Consider the following 10,973-nt stretch of genomic DNA (forward strand, 5'->3'; position numbering starts at 1 on the left):
TCTCCGCCATCAGATACCTTAACCTGTTGACCACCAACTCCTTACTATCCAGCAGCCCACCTTACACCTCCAATGACCCCTTTGGAGCTGAGGTTATAAAAATGTGGCTACGGGTGGCACTCCTGCTGCTCACCTCATGTGTTCCCTCGACGGTGGCCATTTATCCTGATGAGGTCAATCATATCGATTTCCACCATGCGCTCCTGGGCACTCCCTCATCACACTCGACTTTCTTCCTCAAGCCTTCCTCCTCCTCTAATGCCTCCCTGCTCTATACCCTCTCGCAGAAACTACTTCTCGGTGCAGTGAACCCAAGAGATGGCTCACTGGTTTGGAGACAGAACGTCTCGCGATCATCGCTCTCGAAGGACGATGGCCAGTTACAGTCGTTCCTGTGTGCTTCCGACGGATCGAATGCGATGGTCAGCGCAGTGGGCGATTATATCTCTTCATGGAGTGCTTTGGACGGAAAATTGGTTTGGGAGAATTGGTTCGCTGGTGAGCCTGTGGTCGACCTCGACCTCTTGGAGCTCGAAGATGCCGGCGCGACTTCATCGGCTCGAGATGCGATCGCACTGTACGGTGAGAAGAGAGGTGTCCTCCGGAGGCTCGATGCCGAATCCGGGGATGTGAAGTGGGAGTTCAAGGATGATAGGTAAGATGAATCACCCTGTGAAATGCGTTGTCGTTGCTAATGCCTTTCTCTGTCTCGTTGATTCAGTGGCGACACTCCCCTCCAAATATCATCCTCCGCAACCGAAGTTTTCTACATCTCTCTACAGTCGGGCCTGCTCAAGGGCTACAGGATCAAAGTCACTTCACTGGATCCCCTCACCGGCCGACAGACTCAGCAGCTCATTTTGAACACGGAGAGTGACGTGTCTGGACCGGAGTCGATTCTCTTCGTCGGCGCCAACACCGCTTCTCCAGTGATCATTTGGACGGACAAGGCACAGAAAGCTTTGAAGGTCAACCAGATTGGTCTGAAGCAAGTCAATACACTCAACATTGACAACACGAGCGGCGAGGAAATCAGGTCGATTGAAGTCCATACCCCAAAGAAACTTAACTCGTTGCCGCATTTCCTTGTCCACTATGAAACGGACTCCAGCTCCTGGGCGGAAGTGTATCACATTGATCTGACCTCGGCGACTGTTTCCAAAGCGTATAGTCTTCCTCGTATGCAAGAGAAATCTGCCTTTGCGACCAGTAACGTTGACGCCAATGTCTACTTCACCCGCGTCACTCAGTCGGAGGCCGTTGTTGTCTCATCTGCCTCTCATGGAGTCCTGGGCAGATGGCCGCTGCAGGCGCCTACGACTGAGCACGCTCAACATGCTGTGTCAGAAGTAGTCGCCAAGGGGGACGCCGTCGCCGTTCGGTCCGCAACAGTCTTGTCGTCGGGTGACTGGCAACTCATTCGGAACGGCCAGAGTGAGTGGACGAGATACGAGGCACTGAATGGAGCGGTTGCCGCTTCCTGGGCTGAGGAAGAATACCAGGAAGAGCTCGCTCATGAATTGGAAGTTGAGGGGCATGAGAGCTTATACAAGGCCTATGTCCATCGTGTCAAGCGCCACGCCAAAGACTTGCAACACCTTCCAGAGTGGCTGAAGGAATTACCTAAGCGTATTCTGACTAGTATTCTCAGCGACGAAGTGTCGAGCCTTGACGGTTTTGGACTCAGCAAAGTTGTCGTTGTAGCTACTGAGAATGGACGAGTGTATGGCATCGACACGGGAAATCACGGCGCTGTCTCTTGGAGTGTCAAGGCTGCTGAATCAGACAGCTGGAGCGTGAAGGCCATCCTCACTGAACCAGGCTACGCCACTGTGTACGTCGACGATGGTAGCTCAGTGAGCCTGAACACGACGTCTGGGGCTATTATCAAGCGTACCCCTGCCTCAGGCAAGATCGCTTCTATCGCTGTTATTAATGATGCTTCAGACCTTATCACCATTGGCGTCAAGGAGGATGGTGTGCCAGTGGAGCCTTTGGATAAATCTGGCATTTTCGTGACTCTCAGCGTCGATGGCCGTGTCTTGGGATGGAGTGCCGCCGACAACAAATCGCCTGTCTGGGAATTCCTGCCTGCTCAGGGCCAAAGGATCATTCGCGCTATTGCACGCCCCGCTCACGACCCTGTTGCCTCTATCGGCAAAGTTCTGGGCGACCGGTCGGTTCTTTACAAGTACCTGAACCCGAACCTGGCTCTGATCACGGCTGTGGGTGAAGACACGGCCACCTTCTACCTGCTGGACGCCATTTCCGGGAAGATTCTTCACAGCAGCACTCAGAAGGGCGTTGATACCAGTCAGCCTATTGCTTCCGCCATCTCCGAGAATTGGTTCGTTTACTCCTTCTATGGCGATCCGGCAACACCGTCAGACGCCAAGGGTTATCAGCTGGTGGTTTCGGAGCTCTACGAGTCGCCACTCCCCAACGACCGAGGCCCGTTGGGCTCTGCCTCGAACTACTCCAGTATCCACGGCACTGACATCCTGCCCCTGCCTCACGTGATTTCTCAATCCTTCATCATCCCCGAACCCATCTCGCACATGGCCGTCACGCAGACCCGTCAAGGTATTACAACCCGCCAAATTCTCTGCACACTCCCAGCTTCGAACTCCATCGTCGGCATTCCTCATCCGGTGTTAGACCCCCGACGCCCTGTCGGAGGGGACCCAACCTCTACCGAGGCCGAAGAGGGTCTGTTCAAGTACAGCCCCGTCCTCGAGTTCGACGGGAAGTGGTACCTCACACACAACCGCGAGGTTGCAGGCATCAAGGCCGTCCTCTCCAGCCCGACTTTGCTCGAGAGTACAAGCTTGATCTTCGCGTTTGGAGGGGACGTCTTTGGCACACGAGCCACTCCCAGCCAGGCATTTGATGTCCTCGGCAAGGGGTTCTCCAAGTTGCAGCTCATCATGACAGTTCTGGCATTGGGCGTAGGTGTGATTATCTTGGCTCCAATGGTACGTTTCCGTGTCCTCCCACGCTTTCCCGTGTGTATACCGCATATTACTCAAATACTGACCAAACTACAGGTGCGAAGAACGCAGACCAATCTGCTGTGGAAGGCGACCTAGAGAAGATGGGAGAAACAAGCTGTATAACTTCTCTTCATGATTGTGTTTATTGCACTCTGTTCACCTAATCTACCTGATGAGACTTAGAGAATTAAATGATGCAAGTACTCTGGATAGACAAAACGGATTCGCAAGATGATCCCGCTAATCGATTGACGATGTTGATTTCGATTTTTGATGTTGCGTCGGCCGCCGCCGATAGCAAACACTAAGTAATGTATGCAAGATGCCGAATGGACATCTGCAATATGCGACTGAACAAAGAATAAATGCAATCGTTTTTCTATGGCACGCCCCGTTCAACGTGATCGGTCTATGTAATCGCCCATTGACGCCTGATGTATGTAGATTAAGCGACTGATCCTGACCTGGACCAGTAAATGGAAAACCGAAAGGGAATTTCTGTTTATGGTATTAAGCAGATACCGTCTGAGCATCCCCGTTAGCAAGCTTCTCCGCGGCAACGTTCGCCAACGCCACCTTTTCATTCTCCGACTGAACGTCGGATTGCTCCGCTGATGATGCTGCTGCTGGCTCTAAGCTCGTAGGAGCCATCTTGGCCTCCAATTCTGTGTCCGGCGTATTCGTGTTCTCTTGGTCCTTGGCAGGCATAGGCACGGGGACGGTCCTCTGTCTGCTCTTGCCGTTGACCTTGCCCAGGATTTCGACGTGGTCGCCCTTGAAAAGAACGGGTCCCTTGGTGAAAGAGGGCTTGGTCTCGCCTTCGGCAGGAGGGATTTCCAGCGCGCCGACTAGTTCACGTGCGGGCTCGTCGAGGTTCGGCATATCGCCCCACTGCCAGTCGAGTTCGCCGCCATATTGCTTGGGGATGCTGGAGGGGTCCATGAAGGAGGTGAGGGTAGGTTTTACCTCTGCGGCGGATAGAATGAAGATCTTGGAGGTGGTGACCGGGTCGAACCAGCGCTTGATCCAGCCCCAGACGGTGGGGAAGAAGGCGGGGGCGCCGATAATCTTACAGGTAGATGTTAGACAGCCGAGTCAATAGGTGGTGGAAGGAAGGAAGGGGAACACGTACGAAGATCCGGTCCAGAGTTTCCGGGTAATGCGCTGTAGCTAGCACGCTCGCATCCTGCATGTGCCCCTTCAGGTTCCAAAACTGCTTCAGCCCAACTCCGCTGACATCGACGATGTTCGTTGACGAGACGATCGGCGTCTCGGGGTGAGGCCGCGGCAGCTGAGAGCAAAGGGGCATGACGAAGCGGAGGAGGTTCTCGTAGAGGGCGAAAAGACGCAGCAGACGCTGCGGCACGGTCGAGGACTGGTGCGTCTCTGCCGTCGAGGCGGGCTCAGTCATCGTGGAATTATAAGCAGCCATGTTCTTGCTGTTCAGATGCTTGATCTCGAACACATAAATGGGAATACCGCGCTTGTCCCGACGACCCGTCCACTGCGGATACTATATCCATACCGCGAACCAGGGTCAGCAAATTGTTCATCCACGGGCTCATTAAGCAGAGAGCATATAGCTTCCCCAGACTCACCATCTGTCGCGCAGCATCGTACGAGTCCACGTCAATGTTCGCATATAGCTCCTCGATGGCATTCTCCCGGCGCCAATCCTCTGTGTCTTTGAACTGGCCCCAAGCGCCATTCACATCGAACTTGCGCGCGCGCAGAAACCGCCTGCTCGTGATCATATTACACCATTCAGCATGCTATTCACCCACAAAATCCAACCCTAGAATCAACAAGAATGTGAACAGGGGGAGAACGTACAGCATCGTCGCATCATCGTGACTGGCCTTTCCACCCTCACCCTGCCCCTCAGGCTTATAGTACCCATTCCGCTCACACAGCGCTTTGAACTCCTTCAGCTTCTCCTCCTGGTCCGGCGTGAGGTGTTTCAAGTGGCCAACGAGCCATGCCGTGCCCGCCGCCTGCGAAGCCGACGCAGCCGGGTCATTCTCGCCGTATTCGGCCGGTTGTATCGAGGAGGCATCGCTCTCCGCCTGGGTACGCCACAAAGGCATTCTGAAAGTCGGTGCCTGATTCCGCGCTGCGTAGGAGACTCCACTCGGTTTCTCTTTTTCTTTTACCCCAAACTGATTAGATAAGATGCGCGATATAAGAAAGCGAAAGCAAGGGTCGCGGGGTGATTTGGCGCTGACAAGTAAACAGCGCTTCCGTTCGTCTTACGCCCCTCCGCGGCAAGCCCGGATGTCCTAAGAAAGGCGATGTTGTCGGATCGGCTTGTCCACACTGCGTCGGCAGTTTAAATACAGTAGAATTCCTGTGGTGCACCGATATTCACTGCGCAAATCCAGCTGCGAAAAGTGATGCGGTTAAGAACCGAGGACAGATCTTTTGCCCTACTGGAAGTCGTCGGAAAGAAGTTGTTTGTTGCTCTGCATAAATCGCGATTATGTCAGCATAAAACGACCAATCCGATTATGCAAGTCAATGGATCATCGCAGCGAACAATATGAAGAACACTACGAATTTGATCGACAAGCAGATCGACAAGCGTGAAGCCTAGTGGATGAATGATTGTATCAAATGCCTCTTTTTTGGTTATTCTTATTAAAACCTTTCCAGGGACATCCTATGCTGTACGCTAAGGGATATCATCAAGAAATACAGGAGAATATGACTGGCCAAAAGCAGAACGGCCAATTTTTTCAAAGGCATGGATGCATTTTACCTTGCCCGTAAATGTACAATCGATCCATTCGTCCAAATCCCAAGCTTCAAAGCCATTCCCCTTGACGGTGCCTATCACTTAGTCCTCAGTGAGGTCTCCATACTCCCACATACCGCGTCTCTCCCGCTTAGCCTCGTCCTCGACGCTGCGCAGGTTAGATAGAGTCTCGCTGGCAGCACGCTCCCAGGCCTTCAACTTCCGAGGAACCATGGCCAGACCCTCACGGACAATTTCGGCGTTGATGCTCTGGTCCAGGTTCTTCGATACGGAAGGATCCAACAAGGTAACGTGCATCGTTCCGTCAGAAGCGACGTAGTCGATATTGGCGACCAATGTCCGACCATATGTCAATTCCTCAAGATAGCTGACGGCATCCTGGAGGTAATCGGCGGAGACGGGAAACTGCACGAAGGAGAGCACAGCGTCTGAAGCTTGAGCGCGGAGCTTCTGGATGGAGAACTGGGGCTGGCTCAGAGGTCGGAGGCGGGACCATGGGAGGATCTCAGAGTTACCATAGTCGATGTATACAACCTCTGCCTGCTGCTTTTCACGGTCGTTGCGACGCACCCTGGCACGGTACCAGTCGCCATCCTCAGTAAACTTGGCAGCCACATAATCACCGGCCTTGGGTGGACCAGGGAGCGGAGTGTCGTTGGCCTTGTTCAAATGGAAAGAACGGAAGGCGCTCATCAGCTCCGTCAGGGCAGAAGTGCCTGCGCCAATCTGCTGGATCTTGATCTTTCCGGATGCGGGGTCGACATAGGTGACCATCACGTCCCGGTAGTCCTTACGACGCTCGGTAGCCTCACCTTCCACGCCGTTGCTACCATTGGCAGGTTCCTCTTCAGCTTCCTCGGCCTCCTTGCTTGGATCCCAGTCGTGCCACAGACCCTTCCGGGACTCCTTGGCCTTCTGCTCAGCTGCAAAGTACTCGGTAGCGTGACCGGACTGCTCTGCGGAGTAGGCATGAACCGTGGCCAGACCCTCCTCCAGAAGGACCTTGGCAAAGTCTTCCTTGTTGACGTACAGAGTGCCAATGAAGCCACCGACCTTGTCAATGGTCTCAACGTCAATCTCGACATCGCGTTGCATGCACCGCTTGTTCGCCAAGTCATGAGCTTCCTGGCCAAACGGTTCACCTGGTTCACCAGGATTGCGAGCTGAGCGGGGCGCACGAATACCGGACAAGACCAACGTCAATTTGGCATTCTCTCGGGGCACAAGAACGGTAAAACGAGATCCTGACTTGACGAAGTCCACAATGGCGGGGACACGCTTCTGACGTTGCAGAATCGAAACTTCCATCTTGGCCTTCTGCAAGCTCTCGGAGTAGTCCTGGTACTGCTTGGGCTTAGGCGGCTTGGGAGACCACATTCCCTTTCCGTCCTTCTGAGCTTCCGCCTCGGCGATAAGCAGGGAATCATAGTCAGGGGAGCGATCCTCGTCGTCCTGGCGGTGACGAATGACCGAAGCATAGCCAGCCTCCACAAGCGCGAGAGCGATGTTTGTGTTGCCCTGAATCACGGTTGCGACGTCCCTCTCCTCGTAACCCTCAGTCGCAGGCTTCTTGCCGTTGATTGTGACCTTGACGTGTTTGCCAATGAGCCTCTTACGCACGAACTCCTTGGCATCCGCCTGGAAAGGTGCCTGCTTAGGATCGGACGGCTTGGGCTGTCTAACACTGCTCAGACTGATCTTCTTCTCCTCACCGGCCTTGTTGCGGAGGATCAGAGTGTCTGCGTTCAGCACTCGGCCGACAATGTAATCCTGATCGGCGGCCCCGCCAGCAGGACCTTTCGCGGCCACAAGTCCAGCGAACATGCCTTTCCTGTTATCCTTAGCCTCCTTCTCTGCGCGCCGGAAAGCTGCCATTTCAGCTCCGAGCAACGTTGAGTGGTGATCGAAGCAGCGGGCAAGACCGGCTTCCAGGAGGAACTTGGCGATATTGCCATTGGGGTGGAGGACAGTGGCGATCAGTTGTCCCTGGGGAGTGACGCCGAGAAGGGACACCTGGACCTTGCGCTGCAGAAGCCGCGCCTCAACGAACTGATATGCCTCGTCCCCGAAGGGTTCACCCGGTTGCTCCTTGCCCTCAGCATTGACCCGTTTCGCGGCCGGGGCCCGAGCACCCGCAACAGCAACCACCGTCTGCAAATGTTCCTCGGGCGACAAAAGCAGGCGCAATACTAGCCTGTCACCGTTCAAAACTCTCTCGACAATGGCCTCGAGGTGCTTGTCCTTCCACTCATCAACCAGAGCTTTTGCGTCGTCGACCTCGTAGCTAGTCTCTGCACGGCCCTTATCCGCCCCGGCCCACATTCCCTTGCCTTCGGTACGGGCGTGGTCCTCCAGAGCGCGGAGTCGCTCAAGATATGCGAGTGTCTCTTCGGATTCGTCGCTGCGTTTGCCGGCCTCGTCACGGACGCGGGTCCATCCTTCTTGCACACTGATATCGGGCAGGGAGGCATCAAAGCCAGGGAGCTTGATTGTGCCATAGTCACGCTTGGCGCCGGTAGGAATTGTGTAGAGGACCTGGAACTGGATTACTTTACCCACGAGGACCTCGCGGAGGAATTCCCGGGAGTGGAAGCCGTATGGCTAGATATGAGTGAGCGACAATTCGGAATAGCAGTTCAATCAAAGAGCAAGGCATTTCTGAACGGCAATGTGTAGAATGAAATGTGCCAATTGGGTTTGCTGGTGCTGGAATGGGCGGAAGTAGAGGCCACCTATCCAGAGACCAGAAGACTGGGATTTCAAAGCAACAAAGCGACGTAGAGCAATTGAACGGCAGAAATTCAGAGACTCACCTCATCGCCTTCTCTCCTCAGTCTAGGAGCTGAGACATATGCAAGACTAAGGATGCGTTCCTGTCCAGGGTTCGTGACATGGGACAGGACAACAGTGTCGCCCGACAGGACAGATTTCACGCGGGCTTCCAGAGGCATGCTGAGGAAGCCACAGAAGACTTGGGAGTATAAGGGATTGGCGGGGAAGAGGGGGGAAAGATTGTTGCAGCAACAGTCAGTTGTTTCAAGAATTTTGAATGAAAATGATTAGAAGTAAGAAAAAGCAAAGACACAAGAGAGTGATGGGGAAATAAGGTCGAGGTGACCCGTGAGGAGAGCTTCCAGTTGGGGACCACCTGACTTTCTGTGGGGGAAGCCGCTAATAGTCTGGCCAGGGGGCAGGCCCCATTGGCGATACTTACCGATAGGTGTCATTCAACTAAGTATGTAACGAGATTTTGGCAATGAGGGAATAATTTGTAGATAGATCTTGGATCATTCCATTGTCAAGTGAATTAATAGCTATATTCGCAGCAACTATTTCATTACAAAGCACATCAATTCGTGAATGCTATCCAGCACCTAGATCTGAACAGCTGCAAGTCAAGAGCAGACCCCTTTCTTGGATTTCTTCCTCCTGGTACTTGAACAAACATCAATTTTGTCACTTTTCCTTCCCATTCTGAAGATGATCCAAGCACTTTTATGCTAATCAAAGTTGATTGGCGCTTAAGCGGCGATACCAATAACACCTGTTGAAAGAGACGACCAGTTAACGTACATCCGTCTTTGTGTCTATAGACTGAGATGCACTTACCACAGGCAGGACGAGCACCAGCGTTACCAGTCTTCTTGGACTCCTCGTTGCCACCCTTGCCAAGGTCGTCGGTACCGGCGTGAACGACCAGGGTCCGCTAACATTGTTGTCAGCTCACTGTCAAATCCATGCATTACCGTCCGCAAAAACTTACGCCCAGAACGCTCTCAGCACCAATCAGCTTAATGAGCTTGTCCGGCTTGGAGCCGGCGGCGTTACCCTCGGCATCGGTCTCGAAGTTGCCAAGGTCACCGACGTGGCGCTCGGAGTCCTCTGGAGCACCGTGGGTCTTGCCAAAGGGGTTGACTAGACGCCGGTCAGTCCTGGTTTTCATAGAAATGACTGGTAAGAGGACGTACAGTGAGGACCAGCGGAGGTGCATCCGTTGGTGTTGTCACCGAACTGGTGGATGTGGAAGCCACGCTTGGCGTTGGGGTCGTTGCCCTTGATGTTCCAGGAGACGGTGGTGGGAGAGTTCTCGTCGGCCTGCTCGAAGGTGACAGTGCCGGTGATCTTAGAGTCACCACGGAGGACAGCAACTGAGAAGAAAGTTAGCCATCCTGCAAAGGTAGGAACGGCACATGGTACGAAAAGCTTCCAGAAAACGGGAGAAGCTCGTTTGGATCGCTCATGTGCAATGACCGGGGCGTAACTCCTGGTTGCATCAGATAAGGTAGGACCCGTCCATAGCTTCCCAACTCCCCCTAGCCATGTAGACCAGAGCAAGGCAGCAAGCATCAGCAGCGAGTAAGGAGCGAATAGAAGCATCCATTGTCTATCAAGAGCAGCCAGTACGCTCAGTTACCCCAGAGTTGGGATCCAACGACGACGGATGATAGGCCAGGAAGCTGGCGAGGGCTGGATCGCAAGGTGCTCAAATGTGCTCACTCAAGGTCCCCGGCCACGGTCGATCGTGGATCCCAGCGACAGGAAGAAACCAATGAAAAACACGAAAGGCAATACAAAATAAGCATAAGTCACCTACCAGCCTTGACCATTTTGACGGTTTGAATTGTGTCTTGTGAAATATGAACTTGAACAGAGACTCGAGAGAGTTGATAGCAGAGATGACGATGGAAAACGGACGAGGAGAAATCGAGAGGCAAACCTTGGGACGAGGGGTAATTTCTACTACTAATAACCACCCTACCTAGGTTAGGATACAGCAGTCCTATAAGCTACTACTACTACTACAGGGTGGATACATTATCATTCTACTCCTCCGTATTCGATAGGTTTCCAATCGGTCCAATTTCGTCTGCTTTCCATCCATGACCCAGCCCTTGGGAGCTGCTGGCCTCTCAAAAGCGATGAAACGGTTACCCCCACCTGTGCTGGCGGGGTCGTCGGAATGACGTTTGTTTGGGTATTATCGTGTCAAGAGCACGGATAAGCTGGCAACTCTTCATGTAGTCTAGTCGACGATTAGACAACTCAGTACTTCGGAACTCTAGGTATGTACTGTATTGTACCAAGTACCAAATATCATTCCTTCCAGAGATCGATTCATAAGCCGTTCGGTCTCTGCGGATACAGATACCTCCTAAATCCTTACTGAGCGAGAACTGCAGATCCGCGGAAATCGCTGCCATACTAAACCCGTAATCCCGTGTTCA

The 10,973-nt window shown here is 53.3% G+C and overlaps 4 protein-coding genes across 4 annotated transcripts; 1 reads left to right on the forward strand and 3 right to left on the reverse strand.

Moving 5' to 3' along the window:
- Positions 1 to 101: 101 nt before the first annotated feature.
- Aspvir_004207 (uncharacterized protein) lies at positions 102 to 3,089 on the forward strand (the record flags this gene model as incomplete). Its single annotated transcript, XM_043267438.1, has 3 exons — positions 102 to 655; positions 722 to 2,975; positions 3,048 to 3,089. 3 exons carry the CDS (start codon positions 102 to 104, stop codon positions 3,087 to 3,089), a joined length of 2,850 nt encoding a protein of 949 aa, XP_043123373.1.
- A 414-nt stretch (positions 3,090 to 3,503) lies between these two features.
- Aspvir_004208 (SEC14 family lipid-binding protein) lies at positions 3,504 to 5,080 on the reverse strand (the record flags this gene model as incomplete). The annotated part of the gene is made up of 4 exons (XM_043267439.1): positions 3,504 to 4,061; positions 4,126 to 4,506; positions 4,592 to 4,733; positions 4,827 to 5,080. The coding sequence occupies 4 exons, from the start codon at positions 5,078 to 5,080 to the stop codon at positions 3,504 to 3,506; spliced, it is 1,335 nt and encodes a 444-aa protein (XP_043123374.1).
- A 749-nt stretch (positions 5,081 to 5,829) lies between these two features.
- Aspvir_004209 (putative transcription factor (Snd1/p100)) lies at positions 5,830 to 8,699 on the reverse strand (the record flags this gene model as incomplete). The annotated part of the gene is made up of 2 exons (XM_043267440.1): positions 5,830 to 8,349; positions 8,562 to 8,699. The coding sequence occupies 2 exons, from the start codon at positions 8,697 to 8,699 to the stop codon at positions 5,830 to 5,832; spliced, it is 2,658 nt and encodes an 885-aa protein (XP_043123375.1).
- A 570-nt stretch (positions 8,700 to 9,269) lies between these two features.
- sod1 (superoxide dismutase SOD1) lies at positions 9,270 to 10,355 on the reverse strand (the record flags this gene model as incomplete). Its single annotated transcript, XM_043267441.1, has 5 exons — positions 9,270 to 9,292; positions 9,358 to 9,454; positions 9,512 to 9,663; positions 9,717 to 9,896; positions 10,343 to 10,355. The coding sequence occupies 5 exons, from the start codon at positions 10,353 to 10,355 to the stop codon at positions 9,270 to 9,272; spliced, it is 465 nt and encodes a 154-aa protein (XP_043123376.1).
- Between the last annotated feature and the right edge of the window lie 618 nt (positions 10,356 to 10,973).

This window comes from Aspergillus viridinutans, assembly GCF_018404265.1.
Source record: "Aspergillus viridinutans IFM 47045 DNA, scaffold_2, whole genome shotgun sequence".
Classification (NCBI taxonomy): domain Eukaryota; kingdom Fungi; phylum Ascomycota; class Eurotiomycetes; order Eurotiales; family Aspergillaceae; genus Aspergillus; species Aspergillus viridinutans.